The following is a 24648-nucleotide window of genomic DNA, read 5'->3' on the forward strand; positions in this document are numbered from 1 at the left end:
ACAGGGTCAGGGCAGCCCCAGACCGGGAAGTGCGCTTCGCGGGACAAAAGGGGAAACCGAGGCTGGAGAGGACGCGGCCGAGGCCGGGCTGGCGGCCCCGCGCTGGGCCGCGCTCCGTTAGCGCCCGGCCCCGGCCCCCGCCCCGGCGCGCCCCGCGCCCTCCCTCGGCCCGGCGGGGGCGGCGGAGGCGGATGTGGGCGGGCGGCTCCGGGAGGCGGGGAGAGGGCGGGCGGCGGCGGCCCGAGCGCGGCGGGGCGGCCGGCCCAGCGCAGCAGCGCAGCCCGAGCGGCCGAGCCCGCGGCGCAGCAGCGAGTCCCGGCGGCGGCCAGGCCCGGCCCGACCCGCGCGGCCTCCCCGCGCGCACCGCCGAGCGCCGGGCCCGGGCGCGGCCGGGGATGCGGAGCGGCGGGCGCCGGAGGCCCCGGCCCGGCTAGGCCCGCGCCCCGCGGACGCGGCGCCCGGTGAGTCCCCCTCGCCGCCCGGGCGGGCGCGGCCCGGATTTCCTCCCGCCGGGCCGGGCGCTTTGTTCCCGGGCGGCCGGCGGGCGCGGGCCCGGCGCCGCGGAATGGAGGCCCGCGAGCAGGAAGTGGCCGCGCGGGGCGGCGCGGGGCTGCGGGCGGCCTGGGGTGCGGGCCGGCGGCCTCGCCCGTGACCTTGGGGAGCGGCTCTGCCAGGGGCCCAGGGCGGGGTCGGGGCCCAACGGGGCGCGGGGCTGGCGGGGCGGGGGTCCCGGGGCGCCGGGGCAGCGGGAGGAGGGCGCGTGGAGCAGCCAGCGTCCGGGCTTGCCGCGGCCCTGGGGACCAGACCGAGTCTTCCCGTACCCCAGAAGTTGTGCTTGGCCGCGGGGGCCCAGGCTAGCCCACAAAGGGGACCAGCAACCACCCCCCATGCCAGCTGCCCCCACCCCTGGCCAGGGGCCTTCTCTCCAGGCCCTAAACTGCTTCCTGCGCTGGGTGGGCTCCGGGTGCTGCCCACCCATCCCGGAGGCTGGGGCCTGGAGGTTACTGGGGCTTGCCCCAGAGTGGGGGGTCCTGGGGCAGTCGATGAGCCTCCCCAGGCAGGAGGGGCCTGAGTATTGACCTGGTGGGCAGGGTCAGGGGGCCAAAGTGGCCCCCACATTCACTCCTTGCCCCCGTCTTGCCCCAAGGGGCCACTCCTCCCTGGGGGCGCATCGTTCCCCGTCCCCCAGCTGAACATCCAGTTCCACAGTGTCTCGGGGCAGTGACCCAGCAGGGACAGAGGGAAGCTAGGACCGTGGTAACAGTGGTGCACGTGTGGCGGGGACATCGCGTGGCGGCCGATGTCGAGGTGTTCGTGGCCTGCGGCCCCATGGCGGCTTGGCCTGCACACTTTGCACACGCTGCCCTGGGTGTGTGCAAATGTATTTTTACATACACAGGCCGGTGGGCTCTTGACAGCTGCCCGGCTTTCATCCTACGGCTTGGGGCTGGGTTGGGGGGTACTTTGAGAGGTCTTTGAGTCCAGCTCCCTGCCTCTGGGCCATGCCCCTCAAGTCTCAGAGGAGCACCCCCTGTGCCCACCGTCCCTCGGCAGGCTCCTCCTCCTTGCCGCCCACAGGGCTGCTGGGTGTGTCGGGCCCGGCCCTCCCAGGCAGGGTCCTCCCTGTCCTGGAGTCCAAGAGGGCTGTGGGCCTCCCTGCTGCTTGAAAGTTAGCTTGAGGCGGTCGGGACGAAGCCACCCTCTGAGGGCCCAGGGCTGGCCCTGGGAGCCAGGCAGCTGGGCTGGCGGGAGTGTCCAGGCTGGCTGTGGGAAGATCTACATTGTGCTCAATTCCACAGAGGTTCTTGGGGGTCTCTGCCTGGCCCGGGGGTCCCAAGGAGGAGTCTCTCCTGGGCCTGCTACCCCGCTTGGAATGGTAGCAGAGGACTACTCCCAGGAGGAGCTGGCTAAGTACTCTTTCCTGGGATGTCCAGAGCGGGTGATGTGGAATTTGGGTTTTGAGGGATGCCTAGGAGTTCATCCAGCTGGGGTGTGGTGGGGAGGGCCACGCAGGATCAATAGCCAGCGTGTGTGCTCAAGTGAGGGCTGGCTGGTGAGCCGCCGCGGGGCAGGCGCCAGTGCTTTGCCATTTGTCCTGTATCCCCTCCCCTTTTGTTGCCTCCTGAATGCTGTAATTATGGGTCCGTGACCACCCGGGTCTGGGTGCCCCTCACTGACAGGACCTGTCTGAACCTCTGTTTGTTCTCTACACCCAGCACTGGACCTGGCAAAACCAGAGATGCTGGGTACACGTGGGCCAAATGAATGAGCCAGATTCAGACTGGCAGGGGCACTGTGGTTTAGGAGGGGCCTGGGGGTTTCCGTGGTGAGGTTTTTCGGGTCGCCCTGGGCAGCTCTGGGCTCTCATTTGCGCCAGCCGCCTGCGCACCCGATTCTGCCTTCTTCGTGTTTGAACTGCTCTCCTTCCCCGGTCCAGAGCTCAGGGCGGCTGCACCCTGGCCCAGCCTGGGGGATTCCAGCTCGGGCAATGAGAACAAACGGGCGCCCGTAACCAGGGCCGGCAAGGCTGGGGCTTGGGGCGGGAGCCAGGGGAGGAGGGACCGGGCAGGGCAGGCAGGGGCCATGGCTGTGAGCGCGGAGGGCTGGGTGGGGGCCATGGGAGGGGAGCGGGAGGGCTTGAGGCCCAGGCCACGGAGTGCCTGGCCCGGGGGTGGGGTCAGATGGGAACTTGCGGGACGGACAGAAGCAGCGCTTCGGAGAGAGAGAAAGTGGGGGCCGGGCCTGTGCTGGGGGCAGGGGGGAGGCCTGAGATGGAAGGCCGAGCCGAGGTGGCCGCAGGGACGGAGGGGCCGGCCCTGGAGCCGGACGTGCCTCACTCACTCTCTGCTTCTTGCAGCGGCGGTGGGCGGCCGGCTGGGCTCCTGGCGACCCCGTCCTGGAAGGAGCCCCTGGTGACGTCCGGCCACACCGGCCCGCGGAGCCGGCGCCATGAGCGACGTGGCCATCGTGAAGGAGGGCTGGCTGCACAAACGAGGTCAGTTCACACGGGGCACGGACGCCTCGGTGGCCCCCGAGTCTGCGAGCGCTGCGCCAAGCTGGCTGGGGGCGGCGGGCTGCTCCTGGGGCTCCTGGCCTGGCCAGGGTGAGCGTCCAGGGCCCAGCACCCCCGAGGTGTGGAGGGCACAGCCTGGTTCAGGGGCCGAGGTGCAGAGGCTCGGCCGGTGGAGAGGCCGCCTGGCTGGGCCTGGGAGTGGGGGCAGCGGCTGCCAGCCTCCCGCCCAGCTTTCCTGGAAGGCAGTGGGGACAGCGGGCGTTCCAGGGCCTGGCACGCTGTGGCCCGGGGCACGGCCCAAGGGCTCCTGAGGGCAGCAGGGTTGCTTGGCTTGGCCCTGGTCCTGCCTCAGGCCTGAGCTGGCAGGGGGCAGCCTCTGCAGCCCCTGGGGCCCGGGCACAGGGCAAGTGTGCGTTGGAGCCACAGAGTTGGCTGAGCTGGGCACTTGCCCGGCTGCCCACTCCTCAACTCTCTGGATCTGAGGGGCCCAGCAAGGGCGGATGGGAAGGGGGCTTGGCCCCTCACCTTCCAGCCCTGCCCATAGCCCCCGGCCCGCCCTGCCTGTACTCTCTTGGCAGGGGCAGGGATGGGACAGACAGGCTACCCTGTCAGTCTGTCCTGCCAGCAGCCAGGGCCTCATGTCCCTGTGCTCCAGCGAGTAGCTCCCTCCTGCCCAATGTGGGGATTGGCCACCCCCCTCCTACTTCCTCTTTCTCCAGACCTGTTCCCTCCCCCAGCTCTGGCCGTCCCATGCCAGCAGCCCCCATTCCTCACTCATGCTCTGCAGCAATGGTGCGAGGGGCCTTCCCCGAGGGTTCCATGGGCCACAGGGGAACCTCAGATACAAGGAGCAGGTGGGGAGGCAGGGCCGAAGCAAGTGTCACAATACACAGGGTATTGCAGGATACGTAGGAGCTCCCCAGCACTCACTTGCCTTCTTGGTCCCCTCCCCACTCCCCCACGATCCTGCCTCCTGTTCCTGGAGACCCGTCACTCGGGCCCTGCTGTCTGCCTTCCCCCACGGCCCTCTTGCTGAGGGGAGGCCCCTCTCCTGCCACAGCCCTTGTCCTTGTTGTTCTCTCTGAGCTTGGTGGCCTCGCAGCCGAACAAAGTGTGCTGCCTGGGGCCTGGGCCTCATAATCCTCAGCAGATATTTGTTGATTGACCCAGGAGACACCAGCTGGACCCAGGCTGGAGGGTCCCCTCTGGTGCCTGGGTGGATTGCTCGCTGCACGAGCCTTCTGTGGGGCTGGGTGGGAAAGAGGTGACTGGGGCTGGTGGGGCCTGATCCCGCCACCGTGACTGGGTGAGTTGACTGAGCTTCTTGGGCCTCAGTTTCCCCATCTAAACAGTGGGGTGACAGCTAGGCAAGGGCCTTCTGGAGGAAAAGATGGTTTTTGGGGTCCCTGCTGGAGATCCTTCCAGGCCCTAATAGAGAAAAGCCATTGTGCCGTCTTGGCCCCACCCTTCTGCACTGTGCCCCTGCAGGGACGGGGCATCTGGATGGTGGGGAGGGGAGCCCAAGAGTGGGTGATGCACCAACTTGTCCTTGGCCCGGCTGCAGTCCAGCCCCGTTGTCCAGGAGGCAGGCAGGCTCCCTGCTCTGGGCCCGGGCCCTGTGCCCACCTGCTGCCTGCCTTGCCCACGTGGGGAGCTCCCTGGGACAGCGAGCCAGGGAGCAGCTGGGGCTGGGGGGAGCAGCTGGGGCTGGAGGGAGCAGCTGGGGCTGGAGGGGGCAGCTGGGGCTGGAGGGAGCAGCTGGGGCTCCCATCCTGCCCTGCTGGGCCTCGCTGGGCTCCCCTCAGCTTCCGGCCTCTGTCCCACACAGCAAGAGGCCGCTCTGGCTGCTGCTTTGCCGTCCTGGCACAGGTGGGGAAGGGGGAGTTTGGATGTTGGGGGGATCGAGGTGCCGTTTACTGAGATGGGGAAGTCTCCTTTCTCGGGGGCGGTTGGGCAGAGTGTGGGGACCTGTGGTGTGGCTGCTGTGGCCCAGCAGTCCAGGTACTGGCCTTGGCCAGAGACACGCTTTGGGCCCAGCCAGGGCCGTCTCCTCCAGGAAGCCCCCCAGCCCTGCTCCCGGCAGCTGGTGTCCTTGAGCCTCTGAGGCCCGCGCCCCAGCCGACCCCTCCGCCCTGGCCCACCGCTCTTGGAGGCAGCAGCGGGAGCGACCAGGGCACGGGGACCCCAGCACCAGGAATGGGACGGCCCTTGCACGTTGGGACGGCCTTGCCCCGGAGGACGGGGTGGGGGAGCCCCCTGGGTAGGCAGGGCTGGGGAACCCTAGGCCTGGCCTGGGGGTGGGTGGTGAGCTGTGGGGAGGCTCCCTCCCCCTGCCCCGTCCTCAGGGGTCCAGCAGGGCCACCTCAGGGTGACCCCTCCCCTGCCTCATGGGTGCCCAGACCCCGGCAGTGGTCGGATTCCAGGCAGTGGGTGGGAGGGAGAGAAGCTGCAACCGCCCCCCAGGGCCCCATCCCGCCCTTCGCAGCCCCCTGAGCATCCCCGCACATCTCTCCTGGCTCTCTACTGCTCCGGGAGGTGGGCTGGGCACACGGCGGGGCTAGGAGCGGGGGGTGGGCTCCAGGGGGTGGCACAGTGTGCTGCGGGGGGTGGGGGGCATGCCTTGGGGACCCTTCTCTGGGCTCAGACCCTGCCTTGACCTCTGGTGCACCCCAGGGGGGCGCTGGTCTGTGGGGGCCAGGCCCGGGCGCTGGGAGCCCTGGGGGGCAGCAGCCCTGGCTGTTTGTGGGACTCGGGGCTCGGTGCTGCTAAAACTCGCTTTCCGAGTTGTCCTTTACATGAACCCCCTGACTTTAGATGTTGACAACTAATTAAAAGGGACAAAAAGATGCCCCTGAGCCAGCACAGTAAGGTGCTGTTTTGGCCGGGGCCTCTGGTTGCCCATCTTTGGGTGGGGGGTTTCTGGTGCTGACCGTGTGGACTCTTTGGGGTGCGCCCTGGGCCCCCCAGGCCCACGCCTGCTCTGTTGCCCGGCCCCGAGCAGCGTCGTGTCTGGCTGGATGCCCACGTGCTCTTGGGGCCGGCGGCACTGTCCACCCTGTCAGCGGGGCCTCCTGGGTGTCCCCCAGGCAGGCGGACCCAAGGGCCCGGGGATAAGCCAGATGTTGGTGCAGAGGACGAAGGGGCTGTGGGCTCGCGGGTTTGGGTGGAGGGGGTGGGCATGGGGTCTGGCAGGGCTGGCGCTGGTGGCAGGCTGTGCTAAGGGGTGGCAGTGTGGCCTCTGTGGGGGCCTGTGGGAGGCTGGGCCTGGGCCTGGGGGCTGCGGTGGGGCCCATCTTCCTGGAGAGGGCTGACCCACCTCTCTGAGGCATCTGGGGCCTTGCCGTTCCCCGTCCCGGCAAGGACCCCACCCAGTTCCAGTTCCTGGAGGGGGCCCCGCTGGTGTGCACTGTCAGGCCCTGACTGTGGGGCCATGCTCCCCTCTGCATGGACTATCTGTCCTCGAGTGTCCCGAGTGCAGCGCTGCTGCCTGGCTCTCGTGCCAGCCTCAGCGCCCGCTGCTTCCCCGCATTGGGCCTTCGCTATCGGCACGGGCAGGTGCCGTCTCCCCTGGGTTGCCCCTGGAGGGTGCGGCCTGGCGGCCTCGTCCCCTCTGGAGGTGGCCAGGGCTTTGCCTTCGCTGAGCAAATGGTGGGCGCGTTTGTGGGCCCAGGTGGGCGTGCGAGCCGGCGGCGGGGTGGGCTCGGCTCCGGCGCCCCTCGGGCCTGTTTCCCGGGCTGTCGGCTGCAGGGTGGCCCTAGGCCGTGCCCAGTGTCTCCTGTCCTTGCCGGCACTCAGCTCCCGAGGGGTCAGTGCCAGGCGGTGGAGCCTCTGCGTGGGGGGCGTGGAAGGGGCCGGAGCCCAGGACCATGCGTGGGAGGAGGCGCTGGGAGGAAGCTGGGCCGGGGTCCGAGGTGGGAGGAGGTGCCGGGACTGGGGGGAGAGGGGAGGAGTGCCTGCCCTGGGGGCGGCCGGGGGGAGCTGGGGGCGTGAGCCTGGCCAAGTTTCCTGTTTTGTGAGTGTGTTGAGTTCTCCCTTCAAAAACAAACAACAAAAGAGGAAGCCGGGCAGCCTCGGCCCTGCGGGGTGAGGGGTCCCTGCCCATTCTCGGGGCCCCTCCTGTCTCTCCCTCTTCCTGGCTCGGTGCTCCTGGGCAGCGTGGCCGCAGGGCCGGGCTCGAGGAGGGGAGAAGGCCACGGGTGGCACCGGCCTGCCCTACAGGCCTGGAGAGAGCTGGGGCCGGGTGACGCTGGGGTGTCCGCACCCCGGGCCCAGCCCCCGCCCGCCCTCAGCAGGGGCCGGTGCTGCGTCGCATCAGGCCGGGTTCCCAGAAGGGCCGAGGCCCGCAGGGCAGCTGGCGTCCCCTCTGCCCCGCACGCCCTGGCCAGGCCTCCCCGGGGGCGTCTGCGTCCTGCGCCCGCCCCCCAGGGCCTGCCTCGCTCGGCCAGGGGCTCGCCCCGTGCAGGTTGGGGGGCCCTGGGCTCCCGCTGGGTTGAGCCTGGCCCCACCTGTCCCCGCAGCCCCTCTTGCCTGCCCAGTGGAGCGGCTGGTGTGCGCCGCAATGCGTTTGATTTTGGTTTTTTTTTTTTAAACCCGTAGCAGCTTTCTCGAGGTGTGGTGCGCATACCGACGACTCCCCAGCGCGGGGCCGGCTCGGGGCCTCAGGAGAGTCGCCGTCACTTGAACACGTTCCCCGCCGCGAGCAGCCCCTGGCCCTCGGCCGCTCCCCCCGGCCCGGGCGCCCCGTCCTGGAGCCTGGTCCGCGCGGATGCTGCCCCTCGGCGCCGTCTCTGAGCCGCGTGCGTGCGTGTGTCGTTTCCGGCTCCGCTGCTGGTTGAGTTTCCCGGGTGCGTGTTTGTCTTTTCAGGTAGAGCGAGCCGGGGCGGGTTCTGCGGGCCGAGGAAGTTTCTTCCTGTAACAGACTTTGTGCTCAAAGCTGCCCGGGTTTGCAGGAGAGCCACGCGGAAAGCACCGGCTTCCCACAAGCCCTGAGGCCGGGGCTGCGGGGGCCTCCAGATGCGGGGCTGGTGGGGAAGTGGGGCGGGGGCCGTGCGCAGCCCCACGCGGGGTTAAGTGCGGGGCCCCGGCGACGGCCGGCGGGTGGGCTCTAGGGCACCCGCGTGACCCTCCCTGTCCCGACGCCACACCCCCTTCCGCCTGCGCTGGTGCCTCGGGCTGCTCCCCGGAGCACTGACCGCTTGGTGGCCGGACGAGGACCTGCCAAGAGCCCTTGGTTTGGGCCTCTGCCCTGGCCTGGGTGGCCCCGAGCTGCCCCTGTGACCTTGAGGGTCCCCTTACCTGGGCCTCAGTTTCCCCGGGAGCTGGTGGGCGTGGTGGCCCCTCCCCCCCACCGAGGCTGGGTGGCTTCCGGGTTGGGGAGCACGTGTCCCCAGCCCTCGCCCAAATCGGCTACTCCTGCCCCCTCTCCGCCAAGAAGGGCCAGTGGGACAGGCCAGGGCCGGGGACTGTGAGCTTTATGCGCCCAGATGTGGGAGCCGGGCACACCCCCCACAGCTCCTCGTTCCTGTGAGTCCCCAGCCTGGGGCCTGGCGCCACTGGGGTGCGAGGAGACGGGCACCTGGGCACAGGCAGTGCTGGGGCCACGACTGGAGAGGCGCTTGCTGCCCACCCACCGCCCACTGCCTGCCCACCACTCACTGCCTGCTGCCCCTGCCCACCTACTGCCCGCTGCCCACCCACCACTGCTCATCTGCTGCCCACTGCCCACCCACTACCCACTGGCCACCCACCACTGCTCACCCGCTGCCCACTGCCCACCCGCTGCCCACTGCCCACCCACCACCCACTGCCCACCCACCGCTGCCCACCCGCCGCCCACTGCCCACCCACCACCCACTGCCCACCCACTGCTGCTCATCCGCCGCCCACTGCCCACCCACCGCCCACTGCCTGCTGCCCCTGCTCACCTACTGCCCGCTGCCCACCCACCACTGCTCATCCGCTGCCCACTGCCCACCCGCTGCCTGCCCACCACCCACTGCCCACCCACCGCTGCCCACCCGCCTCCCACTGCCCACCCACCACTGCTCATCCGCCGCCCACTGCCCACCCATCACTGCTCACCCGCTGCCCACTGCCCGCCCATCACCCACTGCCCATCTACCGCTGCCCACCCGCCTCCCACTGCCCACCCACCACTGCTCATCCACCGCCCACTGCCCACCCATCACTGCTCACCCGCCGCCCACTGCCCGCCCACCACCCACTGCCCATCCACCGCTGCCCACCCGCCTCCCACTGCCCACCCACTGCTGCTCATCCGCCGCCCACTGCCCACCCACCGCCCACTGCCTGCTGCCCCTGCCCACCTACTGCCCGCTGCCCACCCACCACTGCTCATCCGCTGCCCACTGCCCACCCGCTGCCTGCCCACCACCCACTGCCCACCCACCGCTGCCCACCCGCCTCCCACTGCCCACCCACCACTGCTCATCCGCCGCCCACTGCCCACCCATCACTGCTCACCCGCTGCCCACTGCCCGCCCATCACCCACTGCCCACCCACCGCTGCCCACCCGCCTCCCACTGCCCACCCACCACTGCTCATCCACCGCCCACTGCCCACCCATCACTGCTCACCCGCCGCCCACTGCCCGCCCACCACCCACTGCCCATCCACCGCTGCCCACCCGCCTCCCACTGCCCACCCACTGCTGCTCATCCGCCGCCCACTGCCCACCCACCGCCCACTGCCTGCTGCCCCTGCCCACCTACTGCCCGCTGCCCACCCACCACTGCTCATCCGCTGCCCACTGCCCACCCGCTGCCTGCCCACCACCCACTGCCCACCCACCGCTGCCCACCCGCCTCCCACTGCCCACCTACCACTGCTCACCCGCTGCCCACTGCCCGCCCATCACCCACTGCCCACCCACCGCTGCCCACCCGCCTCCCACTGCCCACCCACCACTGCTCATCCGCCGCCCACTGCCCACCTATCACTGCTCACCCGCCGCCCACTGCCCGCCCACCACCCACTGCCCACCCACCGCTGCCCACCCGCCTCCCACTGCCCACCCACCGCTGCTCATCCACCGCCCACTGCCCACCCACCACTGCTCACCTGCCGCCCACTGCCCGCCCACCACCCACTGCCCACCCACCGCTGCCCACCCGCCTCCCACTGCCCACCCACCGCTGCCCACCCGCCTCCCACTGCCCACCTACCACTGCTCATTTGCCGCCCACTGCCCACCTATCACTGCTCACCCGCTGCCCACTGCCCGCCCATCACCCACTGCCGACCCACCACTGCCCACCCGCTGCCTGCCCACCACCCACTGCCCACCCACCGCTGCCCACCCACCTCCCACTGCCCACCCACCGCTGCTCATCCGCCGCCCACTGCCCACCCACCACTGCTCACCCGCTGCCCACCCACCACTGCCCATCACCTACCCTCTGTCTGCCCCCCTACTGTTCATCCGCTGCCCACTGCCCACCCACTGCCCGCTGCCCACCCGCTGCCCGCCCACCGCTGCCAGCTGTGGCGGGTGCCGCCTGGCCTCGCTGGGCTGCAGTCAGCAGGGCTGTTTGCTCAATGTGCTGGAGAAGGTAAATGGGGCCTGGGCAGCTGTCGGCACGTGGATGGATGTGGCAGCGGCGGGGGACCACACGGTGGCCGCTGTCAGCTGGCGCCCGCTCCCCGGGCCTGCTGGGGCTCGCTTTGCTGTGGAGAAACAGCTCGGTGCGCTTGGCACTGGGCCAGCCGCCACCCGCCACCACCACGGCTGCAAAGTGTCTACCCAGCACTTTCCCCCACACCCAGGGCTCAGAGAGCACGTTGGTGGCTCTGGGGTGGTGGGCGAGGGTGGGCTGTGCCCTGCTACCCACCATGGGTCAGGCCAGGGACAGGGCGCAGCGCAGGGAGCCCCCCACACAGGCGCCCGCCCAGGCCGGTCCCCGGGACACGTTCCTGGTCACGTGTTGGCGTGGGGGCTGCCTGGGGTGCAGGGCAGGGGATGTGGGCAGGACAGGTCCCCCAGGCTGCCTGCAACCCTGATGGGAGGGTTTGGGGCTGTGGGGGGCCAGCCGGGGGGCAGGGCTTCCGGGGGAGGGTCCTCCGGTCCCTTCAGTGGGCTGAGCTGGCAGGAAGATGGGTGGGGTGGGGGCAGGAGGAGGTGGTGGGAGGGCACTGGGCTTTGCAGTTGCCCTGGCTGGAGGCTGCTGCCCACCTGCCCCCAGCCCACATTGGGGAGCCCTCGTGGAGGGGCCCGGGTCCCTTCTCCCACAGGGCTGCGGGGCCACAGGGCCCTCTCCTGCTTCCTGCCCAGCCTAGCTGGGGCCTGGCACCGCTGGCCCCTCCTGCCTGCCCAGAGCCCTCGGGATGGGCGTGAGCACCCAGGGCCTGGTGCCCCCATAGAGCCCACAGCTGCTGGCATCGTCGGGTCCGGGCAGCGGGCGGGCTCAGAGTGGGCGCAGGGAACCAGAATCACTGGGCCGGCGGAGGCCCTCCTCGGGGTCCTTGTGCACCGCCAGGGGCTGAGGGCTGCTGGTTCTGGGCCGTGTCGGGGGCTCCGGGGCCACCGCTCTGGGGCAGTGTCCTGAGGAGCCGACGAGTCCTCGCTTGTCACCTGTCAGGGTCTGCGTTGGCTGAGATTGGGGTGTGGTGCCCCAGGGGATGGAGCCCAGGGGCCCCACCACTCCTGTGCGGGGCAGCCCCTCCTGCACCCACCCGCCCTGGGTCAGCCCTGTCCTGTGGGGGGCCAGGACCCCGGGGCCTGTGGAGACGCGGCTGGGGGCTGGGGGCCGGCGTGGACCTTGCAGGCGGCGAGAGTGACCACAGAGGGAGAGCACATGTCCGGGGAGCCGGAGGGGACAGGGTGGGAGCCACATGGGCTGGGGCTGGGGCAGCAGGCTGCGAGTGGGCGCTTTTGGGGTACTTGGGGTGCAGGGCAGAGGCTGCAGTCAGTGGTGGAGACGGATCTGCACGGCGGCTCAGCGCCCTCCCTGCCCGCGGCGTCCCGGGGTGCGGCAGCTGGTGGCAGCCCAGGCCCCTCCATCAGGCCCGACAGCGCCAGGCTGCGCACAGGCGGGGGGCAGCTCAGCCCCCTCATGCCGCCCTGGGGCGGGGGCCGCGCCACGTGGGGGTCCCTGGCCCGGGCAGCAGCAGGGCTCTGGAGGTGCCTGGACCCCAAGCTTGGAGGATTCGGCAGAGCCGGTCGGAGGCCCCTGTTAACTGCGGGTCACCTTTGTGGGTCCCAGGACCCTCTTCTCCCCCCGTGGTTAGGAGAGCCGTCAGGGGCCAGTCCTCAGGCTGGGGGCTGGGGGTGGGGGTGGCCCGGGGCTCAGAGCAGGGCGCAGGGACTGTTTCGGGGCACCCTGGCGGAGTGGGTGTGTCGCTGACTGTTCGGGGAATGTGGACAAGCGAGAAGGGGTGACAGAAGCCCCCCCAAAGGCCAGCCGTGAAGTTTAGTAACAACAGTAGAGTGGGCTCTGCCCGCCTGAGCCTGTGGGCGGGGATGGTCCGTGCAGACTGAGGGGGGTCCCCGCCACTTCTCCCCACCTGGCCTCACCCAGGGTGGACCCCCGGGACCTGGGTCACGGCTACCGGGGTGCGGGGACTGGAGGCTGCTGAGGGGGATCCCCCAGGTCCTGCAGACCCCGCTGCCCCGCCTGGCTCCCCAGAGCCCAGTGCCCCGTGCAGACCCCACAGTGCTATGGCCATACCACAGGCTTGGGGACCGAGAGGGCTGGTGGCTGGGCATCCCAGGCCTGCAGGAGGGGCTGGGGGCAGCCATCCTGGACCCCATGTGGCCCCTCATTTTGGAGAGTTCTGGGGTACCCAGCCCAGAATGCCCGTGGCCCAGGAACTCCCAGGACCCTTACAAGGGGCTCACAGTCCCCCGGGACATGCTTTGGGCTCTGAGGGGGCCAGCAGGGTTGGGGCCTGACCAGCAGCCCTGAGCTGGCCCAGGTGGGGCCGCAGCCCGGGTGTGGGGCCTTCTTGGTCCCCCACGTCCCCCTAGGAGCCCCTGTCCGGGGCCTGGGGACCCATCCCCGTCTCCTGCCCCCCTTGCCTGTCCTCCGCCTCCCGGCCCCCCGGTTGAAGCGGTTACTAATTAGTAAGTTCCCTGTTGCTGTTTAGACTCCTTGTTCGGCAAAATGCAAATGCACCATTTTTTCCGGGTGTCAGTATGAAAAACGACAGTCGCTAGAACATTGCGGAGGACAGCTGCTTGCTTCCTAAGAGCGAACGCCTGCTTACGGCTGCTGGTGCGAAACTTTGGGGAGAACTTTCCTGTCATAGTCGGGTGACGCAGGCAGGGTGCTGTTTGGTCCGTGGTGGCCGGTCGCAGCCTGGGAATCATCACCCCTGACCCCCCAGGGACCCCCGACTGTACTCTGGGGCCTCTGGATGGTGCGTCCTGTTGTCCTGACGCTGTGGGGCGGGTGGGGGGGTGGGATGAGGTGACCCGCCCCAGGCCATAACCGTATGGCCGTCCCCTGCTGGCCCTGAAAGCCAATGGCCGTACCTGGTGCTGGAACTGGCTTTGGGGACCGGCCGGCTCGGAGCCACCTCCTTCAGGAAGGCCTTCCAGATTCGCCCCGCTCCCTGCTCCAGCCACCTGCCGACTTGGGTCCCTCTGCCCTCCCCCTCCGTGCAAGCCCTGGTGATTTTGTAGTTAGCCTCATGCCCAGGTGCCCACTGGGCCCCTTTCAGGTACAGGTGGGGGAGGCTCGTGGCTAGCAGCAGGTCACTCCTGCTTTCCTGGCGACCCAGCATGGCTTCACTGCCCGCCTTCCGGAGCACGTGGCCACCCGCCCGCCTGGCCTCGGGGCCTGGGTCCCAGAACTGGGGGTCCCTGGTGCCCCTGCCCACGGCTCTGGGCTGGGAGAACCCGCGGCCGCTTTGCAGCTGGGACCGGGGCTCTGTGGGCTGTGGGGTGCGGCCCTGCGCCGGGGGTCCCGCCGGCCTCACGCCTGCACCCTTCCAGGCGAGTACATTAAGACGTGGCGGCCACGCTACTTCCTGCTCAAGAACGACGGCACCTTCATCGGCTACAAGGAGCGGCCGCAGGACGTGGACCAGCGCGAGGCCCCCCTCAACAACTTCTCTGTGGCCCGTGAGTGTCCCCTCGGCGCCTGGCTCAGGTCGGGTGGGGGCCTGGGTGGGCGCTGGCTGGAGCCCCCCATGCCGTTTGGCACCCCTCGTCGAGCTGCCCGCGGCCCCCGTGTCCCGGCCTGGGCTGCAGGGTGGGGAGGAGACGGCAGCTGCGCACCGCTCGGGGCGCCCGTCTGAGCGGGAGTAGCAGCCCCAGTGCCCGGGGCCCTCCGAACCCGGGATTACTCCCTCCCAGCAGCCGGAGGCAGCCAGCTAGAGGGGGGCACTGGGTGAGGGGAGACCCTGGAGCAGGGGCACAGCCAGGGACCCCCCGGCCTCGCGGCGGTGCTGGGCGCCTGGTTTGCAGCTTCTCGAGGTCTCCTGTGGGGCGGGGGGGCTGCTGGTCCTGGACCCGGTGGGCTGAGCTGCTGCTGCCCCGGCTGGGCCCCTCTCTGCTGGCCCCTCTCTAGGACCCCTGACTCTCCACCCTCCAGCCAGGCAGGGGTCCAGGCTGTGTCTGCAGTGGGAGCTCAGGGAGAAGCCAAGGGAGGAGGGGGAAGGGGCCCGCAGGGCTCCCCACAGCTTCAGAGCATGGCGCTCAAGCCGGAGCAGGGGTCCCTGCCCCAGTCGACCAGGCGGGACGCTGAGGACTCGAGAGGGGACGGGACGGGGCGTCCCCGGCCTGCTGGGCAGAGGACAGAGGAGAGGCCGTGAGGCGAGGGGTGGGGGGCCGGGGGGCCATGGGGTGCACAGCCTGGATGGGGCTCACTGCCCCCGGTCCCCAGAGTGCCAGCTGATGAAGACGGAGCGGCCACGGCCCAACACCTTCATCATCCGCTGCCTGCAGTGGACGACGGTCATCGAGCGCACCTTCCACGTAGAGACGCCCGAGGAGCGGTACGGCCGCGCAGGGTGGGCATGGGGGGCCCTGCAGGGCCTGGGCCTCCGTGTCCCCCCTGCCCAGGAGCTTTCCAGCCTGGACGCAGGGTGGGCCCAGGTCCCCAGTGGCCTCCCCCACCGCAGGGCGGGCAGCGGCGGCAAAGGCGTCGCGGGGACCTGGGCGGGGCACACTGGCGGGCTCACTGGCCGACCCGGCAGGGAGGAGTGGACGACGGCCATCCAGACGGTGGCCGATGGGCTCAAGAAGCAGGAGGAGGAGATGATGGACTTCCGGTCAGGCTCGCCCAGCGACAACTCAGGGGCCGAGGAGATGGAGGTGGCCCTGGCCAAGCCCAAGCACCGCGTGGTGAGCCGAGCACCCCTCCTGGGTCGCAGCCCCCCCAGCCCGCCCCCCGTTCCAGCCCACAGCGAGTCTGACCAGTAGTGAGCCACGGCCCCTTTCTCAGGGGTTCCGGAAGACCCGGTCCTGTAGCTCCCGCCGCTCCCCAGAGCCCACATGCTGGAGCTGGGCACAGCCGCACGTCCTCCCGTGGGCCCCGGACCCCAGTGGGCCGCAGCGGGCCTGATCCTGGCCGGGCCTGGCGCCCCTCGGGCTGCCTGGGCTGCTCCCTGCAGACCTGGCTCTTGGCTCCTGTGGGGCCTCCGGAGGTTCCGTGCCAGCACCCGGGCCCTGGGCGGGTGGCGACAGGCAGGAGCCTGGGGCCCGGCCCTGCCCGCCCCGACCCTGGGCACTGCCCCCACCCCCCAGACTATGAACGAGTTCGAGTACCTGAAGCTGCTGGGCAAGGGCACCTTTGGGAAGGTGATCCTGGTGAAGGAGAAAGCCACGGGCCGCTACTACGCCATGAAGATCCTCAAGAAGGAGGTCATCGTGGCCAAGGTGAGGGCGCGGGCCTGCAGCGGGGCTCGGTGGGGCCTGCCCCCGGCCACTCGCCCGTGGGCCCGGCTCAGCCCCTGGAGGCCTCTCTTGCAGGACGAGGTGGCCCACACTCTCACCGAGAACCGTGTCCTCCAGAACTCCCGGCACCCCTTCCTGACGGTGAGTGCCTCCCGGGGCTGTCCCCTTGCACGGCCACCCTGGGCCTTCCCGCTGCTCTGCCCACGGCCCTGGGCAGCCCACCCTGCAGGCCAGTCCTGGGGGAGCCTGCACTCCCGGGAGGGGCTCGGCCCAGGAACAGAGTGTGGGAAACACTTTGCCTTCGGGAACAAAAAGGGAAACCGCTGGAAGGTCATGGATCTGCCCGCCAAGCTCGGCCGGCTCGGCTCCAGGAAGGGGTCCCGGCTCCCAGCGTTTGCTGAGGCCTGGCTCGCCCACATATCTCGGGGGACCCCGGCCCACAGTAGGGCTCCCTGGGGCCACCCCAGGTCCTGGGTCACCTTCGGCTACCAGGTGACCTCGCCCGAGATGGGTCTCGGCTGCCCCAGAGCAGGAAAGGACGTGTGGCTTCTCTAACCCTTTTTCGTCCTTGAAGACCTTTGTCGTGGGAAACACCAAATGCCCGTAAAAGTGGACAGCAGTGCGGGGGACGCCCGTGCTCCCGGGCCCGGTGGAAGTCAGGGTTTCACCTCCTTTGCCTCCTCTGGCCCTCCTCCCTGTGTCTTGGTGAAGGATTTTAAAGACGTTGGTCCTTGGGCCGTGCCCCCGACACCCCCCGCTGCACGGGCCCTCTTCACCCCCGGCCCCAGCCCCCCGGCACACACTCTGCAGGCTCTCGGGGTCCCCCCAGGCCCTGATCGGCTCCCCACCTCACACTGGCACCGACGCTAAAGCCGGTGTGGGTCTTGGGGTGTCCCGCGTTGGGGTGTGTCCCCGGCCCCGGTGCCTCCCCCCAGCCGCGCTGTGACGGGCTCCGCTCTGGCGGCCTGGACACTGGCGCTCTGCCCTGGGCAGGCGTCATCCTGGGGGTGCCTCCCCCTTGTAAAGCCTCGGCGTGGTGTGAGCAAGGGAGCCCCAAGCCCTGGTGCCTGGCCCAGCTGGGGTGTCATCTCCTCCTGGGGTCGTAGAGCTGGAAGCTCCTATCCGACGTCGTCGTCCCCGTTCCGGAAGCTCCTTCCAGGGCCCTCCGCCTGCAGCCGGCCCAGACCCTGCACCTCCCAGGGGTGTGTGTGGCCTGGGGGACGTTGCTGGCCTCAGGGGCATCTGTGGCTTATCCTTAAAACGAGGGGTGTGGGGTCTCCCCGGCCCCTGTGGGTCTGCCATGAGCCGGCCCAGGGGCAGCCTGGCGTCAGGCCTCGAGGGGCTGCGGTTTAGCCTGATTTCCATTCCAGGCCCTGAAGTACTCCTTCCAGACCCACGACCGCCTCTGCTTCGTCATGGAGTACGCCAACGGGGGCGAGGTACGGGCTGCACCAGGAGGGCCCCCGCCCGGAGGCCAGCTTTCCCCGGGAGCCAGGGATGTGCGAGCGGGGAGCTGGGCGGGGCAGGGCCAAGGAGGGCGAGTCGCCGTGGATGGGGTCAGGGTGGAGCAGACGGGGGGACAGGCAGATGGGGTCAGGGTGGAGCGGACGGGGGACAGGCACGGTGCAGGGCCGGGGGAGCCACGGTGCCCGGCGTAGGTGCCAGGCTTTGCCGCGTGCCGGCCTCAAGCCCTGGCCTGGCCGATGCTCTGAGCCCAGGTCTCCCGCCGCAGAGCGGGGCTGCCCGTGGGGGCTGGGGGCTGGCACCGTGGGGCGGGGGTGGGAAGAGGGTCTCCAGCGCAGCCGCCGCCCCCGGCCCGCAGCTCTTCTTCCACCTGTCTCGGGAGCGCGTGTTCTCTGAGGACCGGGCCCGGTTCTACGGTGCCGAGGTGGTGTCGGCCCTGGACTACCTGCACTCGGAGAAGAACGTGGTCTACCGGGACCTCAAGGTGGGCGGCGCGGCCTCACCCGTCTGGGATCCTCCGGGGCCCCCGTGGTGCTCACGGCCGGGCCTTTGTGGTACAGCTGGAGAACCTCATGCTGGACAAGGACGGGCACGTCAAGATCACGGACTTCGGGCTGTGCAAGGAGGGCATCAAGGATGGCGCCACCATGAAGACCTTCTGCGGGACCCCCGAGTACCTGGCCCCCGAGGTGCCCGCCGAGCGCCCCCAGCCGACGCACCTCCCCTGCTTAACCCCCCAGCCAAGACCCCCCCATCTGACTGCTCCCCCTCACTTAACCCCCCATCTGAGTGCTCCTCCTCGTTTAACTGCCCCCCAGCTGAATGCCCTCCCCAGCCCCAAGATGCTCCCCCATGAGCCTCCTCCCCTGTCTGTGCCTGCTCCCCCCATCCAAGTGAACCCCCCCATCTGGGTGCACCCCCTCATCCGAGTTCTCCATCCAGGTGCAGCCCCCATCTGAGAGTACCCCCCATCTGAGTACCCCATCCGGGTGCACCCCCATCCAAGTGCATCCCCCCATCCGGGTGCACACCCTCATCTGAGTCCTCCATCCAGGTGCAGCCCCCATCTGAGTGCTCCCCCCATCTGAGCCCCCCATCCGGGTGCACCCCCCCATCTGGGTGCACCTCTCCGAGTGTACCCCTGCATCCAGGTGCACCCCCTCATCTGAGTCCTCCATCCAGGTGCAGCCCCCATCTGAGTGCTCTCCCCATCTGAGCACCCCATCTGGGTGCACCCCCATCCAGGTGCACCCCTCCATCCGGGTGCACCCCTTCATCTGAGTGTACCCCTGCATCCGGGTGCACCCCCTCATCCAGGTGTACCCCTCCATCCGGGTGCACCCCTTCATCTGGGTCCTCCGTCTGAGTGCACCCCCCATCTGAGTGCTCTCCCCATCTGAGCACCCCATCCGGGTGCACCCCCCCATCCAGGTGCACCCCTCCATCCGGGTGCACCCCTTCATCTGAGTGTACCCCTGCATCCAGGTGCACCCCCTCATCCAGGTGTACCCCTCCATCCGGTGCACCCCTTCATCTGGGTCCTCCGTCTGAGTGCACCCCCCATCTGAGAGCACCCCCCCATCCGGGTGCTCCCCCCGTCTGAGCCCCCAGTCCGGGTGCCCCCCCGAGCCCAGCCCCGCTGACGCCGTCCCCGCAGGTGCTGGAGGACAACGACTACGGGCGCGCCGTGGACTGGTGGGGGCTGGGCGTGGTCATGTACGAGATGCTGTGCGGCCGCCTGCCCTTCTACAACCAGGACCACGAGAAGCTCTTCGAGCTCATCCTCATGGAGGAGATCCGCTTCCCGCGCACGCTCAGCCCCGAGGCCAAGTCCCTGCTCTCGGGGCTGCTCAAGAAGGACCCCAAGCAGAGGTGGGCGGGCACCCCCGGGCCGGGCCCTCCCAGCGGGGCATTGGCCCTCGGGTGGTGGCGTCCTTGGCTGCTGGGAGGCTGCTCCCCGTCCCCTGCGCCCCAGGGCTGGCAGGGTGAGCAGCTGCCCGGAGCGGGGGCCCCCACACCCACCCCCAGCCCGTGTCCTGCCCCAGGCTCGGCGGGGGCTCCGAGGATGCCAAGGAGATCATGCAGCACCGCTTCTTCGCCAGCGTCGTGTGGCAGGACGTGTATGAGAAGAAGGTGTGTGCCGGGCCTTGCACACTTCCACAGCCCCCACACACCCGCCTCCCTCACGCAGTCACACGCAGTCACACTTGCACACAGCTGCATGCCATGGCCACACCCACAGCCCTCCATTCACAGTTGTGAGCCTGCGCACACTCAGCCATCTGCCAGCACAACCTGCACTCAGAGGGTCCCTCACTCGCACATGCGTGTGCACGCGCACATGCTCAGCCCCGCACTAGCACTCTCACCCCCACTGCCCAGCTCCCCTCCCTGTGTACCCCACCCCCAGCAACCCCAAGGACAGAGAGGCCCTCTATCCATGCCCACCCTGTTGGCTGGGGCTGTCTGAGCCACGGGCCTGCTGGGGTTTCCCCCAAAAGTCTGTCCACACCCCACCTTCCCCCGTTGTCCAGGGAGGGGCTGGCCTCCAGGCCTCCACCCACTGACACTGCACATTGAAGGATGAGGTGGCATGGGGGCTGTCCCTTGCTGTCCACCAGTTCTTCTGGTTGTCTGATCTCAGTCCCTCCTGCTGCAGGGATCATTGCTTCAGTGGCCATGGGATGGGTGGGGGGTGGGGATAGCCAGCTCCTTGTCTAGCACACCTGGGAGGCTTCCTGGAGGGAGACAGCTGCTTCCCACATGCCTTCGTTTCATGGGATTCTCACGCTGCCCTTTGCCCTCTGAGGACCCCAGGGGCCCCAGGCCCCGACCCAGGCTGGCGGGGGTCTGTCTGACTGGCTTCCAGAGGGCTGTACAAGATGGGCTGAGGGCTCCGTCTCCCGGACATGCTGCCACATTTCTACACCCCCTTAAGGCTACATATGTCTGCCCGGGGTCTCAGGGAAGCCCCCCACTCCATGCAAGCCAGGGCTGCCAACTCTCCCCACGGCTCGGGACTAGGTGCTGTCACTGTCTGCCCTGGGGCCACCACCTTCTGGCACCTGCCCTCGGGGGGTCCAGGGGGGCTATTGGGGGAGTGCTCGCCTGCAAGAGTTTGGCGTACAGCACTCGACAGGTACTTTCATATCCTGGGTCCTCGGTGCTTCGTGGTCCTTGAGCTGTGAGCCAGGCAGGACAGGCCCCTGTTCTCCGGGGCTAGAGGGGCTCTGGTGGGGCAGGGCCCGCAGGCTGGGGTGTGGAGAGAGGGTGGCCCAGCCCCTGAATGTCTGTCTCCTCCTGAGTTGGCAGCTGGGTGGGGAGGGGCCCCCAGAGCCCCTCGGTTGGTTTGGGGGACACCTTGTGGCTGAGCTTGAGCAGAGCAGCTCCCCTTGTCTCCCCAGGGCACCTGGCTGGGGGCTGTAGGGACCTCACGTGCACTGGCCTTGGCCTCTGCTCCCCAGGCCTGGGAGGGGCGGCTGCCCCATGGGCCCCAGAGGCCAGGCCACATGGCCCTGGTAAGGAGAGGGTGCTGAAGGAGTCTGGGCAGTGTTGGAGGTGCACGGGCTGGGAGCCCACCCTGGAGCCCCTCTAGGGCGTCCATCCTCATCCTCCCCTCCCCGGTTCCTAGGAAACCCTGATGTCTTTGACAGGCCCCCTTCGGCCCGGGCCAGGGAGGCGCTTTGCAGAGCTGGGCTGCAGTACCCGCTGTCACCTGCAGGGGCTGCCGTGAGCACGGCTCTGCTCCACCTGCCCTTAACTGATGGGGGTGCCCCCCATGCTCCCCCCAGCTGCCCACAGACACATGGACCCAGACCCCTGCCCCTTCCCTGCACTGCCACCTCCTCAACCCAGAGCTTTGCCCGTGGGGTGCTTTCACGGGGCACCAGCCCCAGCCCTGTGGGGGGTGTGAGGTGCTGGGGCAGCCTGCTCTGCTCAAGCCAAGGCCTGGGTGCCCACCCGTCGTGTTCCCCCTGCAGCTCAGCCCGCCCTTCAAGCCCCAGGTGGCGTCGGAGACGGACACCAGGTATTTCGATGAGGAATTCACAGCCCAGATGATCACCATCACCCCGCCCGACCAAGGTGAGGCTGGGGGCCCACCCCAAACGGCTGCCCCTCCGTGGGGGCCAGCTGGCCGCGGTGCACTGGCCTCCTGCTTTCAAGTCCAAATTAAAACAAAAGAAAAGAGCCCGTCTGGGGTGGGGGGGCCGGGGCTGAGCCGCGTCCTCCCGCAGACGACAGCATGGAGTGCGTGGACAGCGAGCGGAGGCCACACTTCCCGCAGTTCTCCTACTCGGCCAGCGGCACGGCCTGAGCGGGGTCCGCCGCGTCCCGGCGCCCCGCGCGGTCCTTCCCCGGACGCGTTTCCGAGAGGAGCCCCGAGTCCGCCCGGGGTCACCCCGGCACCAGCCAGCTGCGGAGCAAATCGGCCCGCGGGTTTTCTTAATTTATTTCATCCGGTTCGGCGGCGGCGGCCTCGGCCCCCAACAGCTAGGATTAATTTAGGGGGGCGTGGGGGGCTCCTGTGGCCACGCGCGGTGTGGACGGGGCGGGGGGCGCCTGCTCGCTGCCGCCCCCGCGGTCTCGGGGAACACGGGCGGAGGCTGGCGCCCGGCTGGGGGGCTGGGGGCTGGGGGCCCCGACCAGGGCTTGGCCCCGCCTGGATGGGGATGAGGTTCAAAGTGCAGCTGGGGGGCTGGTTTGAATCTTAGGGGCAAGACCCCCGCCCAAGCCCTCTCCCCTCCCCGGAATTTATCCTCGGTAGCACTTGTTCTTTATAGACGCTTTTATTTGTCCAGCTGTTTGTTCCCCCAGGCCCCGCCCGGCGGGCGCCCCCCAAACCCCAACTTCCCTCTGGGGGGGGCATCCGTGGGCCTCCTGGCCTGTGCCCCTGGCGGTTTTTTTTTTTTTTTTTTTTTACAACATTCAGCTTTAGTATTTTTACTATTATAATAGGAAACTTTCCCTCCAAATTCTTCAATAAAAACTGCTTTTCAAGTTTGTGGCCGGTTTCGCTCGGGTGGGTGAAGGGGGTGCCCTGGGGAGGGGTGTGGCTGCCGCCCCTGGGGGTGGTTCCTGACGCTCTCACGGCTCCCGGGGGCTCTCCCTGCTCCCCGAGGGTCTCCCCCTCTTCCGCCGTCCAAAGGGTGCTGGAAGCCCCAGGCACCACCCGGCTTTGCCCCAGCCCAGCCATTCCGGGGCGTCTGGGCAAGATGGAGGCGGCTGGAGGGTGGGCGCCGGCCTCAGGGTGGGGTCCCGGGACAGGACGGCCTCTCCCCACGCTGGTCGCGCTGCACCCCGCGATGGCCACCTTTGGGAAACGCTGGGCAGAGGAGCCCCTCTCGGGACGCCCCAGAAGAGCCCTGGGGTGCTTGGGGAGGAGGTGGGGTACGAAGGCCCTCCATCCCCAGGTGACCAAGGCTCTGCCGGGGCTCGGGGTACACCCTGGGGCGCCCCTTACCCAGCGGGTCCCCTCCCAGCCCCCGGGATCAAGCCCGCGCCTCTCACTTGGGGAGGGGCGTGGCTTCCCGAGCCGCCCCGCCCCTCTGGTTCCGCTGCCCGGGCGGCCCCCTGGGGGGGGGGGTCTTGCCGGGGGCTGAAGGCCGGCCACGTCCCGGACACCCCCACCCCGCTCCAGCCGCGGCTGCCGAGGTCCGGGCACAGCCGCCAAGGGGACCTCGGCCCCGCCGCTCCCGGGAGCCCGGCCCCGGCCCGCACGGCTTGGCGCGGGCGCCCCCTGGCGGCCCCCGGCGGAGCTGCTCCCGGGCGGCGGGGGGTGCCCCGGTCTCCGCGGCAGCGCTGGGGCCGGGGGTGAGGCGGGCAGGGCGCCCGGGCCGAGGGGCGCAAGCAGGTCCTCTGCGGGCTCCCTTGGGTCACGGGGCTCCCCGGGGACGCGCCCTGCGGGCCAGGGGAGAGGCTTCCAAATGGGCCTTACACGAGCACAGCCTCATTAGAGAACGCGGCCCGCGGGGCGCCCTGACCCTCCGGGCTGTTCCGGGTGGGACCGCGTGCGGCAGGAGGCCAGGAGGCCCCGCTCCTGCGGCTGCAGCTTCCAGGGAAGGGCAGTGGCGGGTAGGGGACGTGCAGACAGACCTCCGGGGGGAAAGCTCCTGGCAGGTGCAGGGCCCAGGGCAGCCCTGGGGGTGGGGTGGGGGCGCCGGGCTGGGGCCGCCCCGCTGGACCCGCCTGGGCGGGGCCGGGCGCACAGAAACACAGGTGTTTCTACCCGGCTTCTGCGGCAGGAGCTGATGCCCACACGCGCCCCCAGACGAGGCCCCGGGGGGCAGCGGGGCTGGACCAGCAGCTCCCCGTGGGGGCAAAGGGCCGTGCCTGGCTGTGCCCCCAGGCGGTGGCTATTCTATGGCTGATTTGGGGCAGCTTCATCGTGAGGTGCCTTGGTGATACTTTCTTCATGATTTTCTGTTTGGGGCTGGTTGCGCTTCTGGGATCTGTGGGCTTAGTTTTTCATCAAATTTGGAAAAATTTCAGCCATTATTTCCTCAAAAAACCTGCCTCCACCCCCAGCCCCCACTCACTGGGGCTCTTCCACTGTCCCCTGTGCGTCCCTTTGGGTCGTTTCCAGGGCCGTCCCGGAGTCCAGATCTTCCCAACCCCGTGTCTCCCCTGCTGTTAAAGCAGCGAGGGCCACCCCCGCCCCGCGTGCGTCCTCATCTCCAGGCCCGATCTCTAGCACCCAGAGGTGCGCATGTGGCTGGCTGCGCCCGTGCCCCCAACACGCCACCAGGGTCATTTCTGGGTCTCTCTCGACTGATTTTTCTTCATTGTGAGCTGTGTTTTCCTGCCCCCCCCTTTTGTCCTTTTAACAGATTACGTTATGTCATTGCGAACACTACACAAAGTTCCAGTAAGAAGTTTGAGTCATTTAAGGGCTATTTTAAGAAACGTGAATACTTCGGATTCCTTTATTACATCAGATGTTGATGTTGAGAAGTTGTAGCCATATAGAAAAATCAGGCATAAAATGCAGAGTTCCCACATAACCCCCATTTTTAACACCTGCATTACTTGGTAGTCGTGACAATTCATGAGGCACGTTTCACGTTTCACGGTTGTCCCACTAACCACAGCCCTCCCGCCACAGCAGGGCTCACCGTGGGCCAGTCCTGTTTTGTTTTGTTTTTTAACTTTTATCCTACCTGCCTGGTAATGCTGTATTGGCTGTTAGACACATGTAAATTTTACCTTAATGAGTGCTGGGTTTCTTCTTCAGCTGGCCTGGGCCTTGGCCCGGAATGCTCTCTAAGGATTCGGAAGCTTTGGTCTTTTGCAGGCTTTCCACACCGAGGCCCC

At 69.0% G+C, this 24648-nt stretch overlaps 1 protein-coding gene across 1 annotated transcript; it reads left to right on the forward strand.

The window, feature by feature from the left end:
* The first annotated feature begins 273 nt into the window (after positions 1–273).
* Positions 274–22338, forward strand: AKT1 (AKT serine/threonine kinase 1). The gene is made up of 14 exons (XM_037831693.1): positions 274–461; positions 2858–2995; positions 13969–14097; positions 14861–14972; positions 15174–15321; positions 15724–15855; positions 15949–16014; positions 17244–17312; positions 17696–17821; positions 17898–18026; positions 18995–19209; positions 19383–19470; positions 21318–21420; positions 21573–22338. Exons 2-14 carry the CDS (start codon positions 2950–2952, stop codon positions 21650–21652), a joined length of 1443 nt encoding a protein of 480 aa, XP_037687621.1. The 5' UTR covers positions 274–461; positions 2858–2949; the 3' UTR covers positions 21653–22338.
* The last annotated feature ends 2310 nt before the right edge of the window (positions 22339–24648 follow it).

This window comes from Choloepus didactylus, chromosome 4 (assembly GCF_015220235.1).
Source record: "Choloepus didactylus isolate mChoDid1 chromosome 4, mChoDid1.pri, whole genome shotgun sequence".
NCBI classification, from domain to species: Eukaryota; Metazoa; Chordata; class Mammalia; order Pilosa; family Megalonychidae; genus Choloepus; species Choloepus didactylus.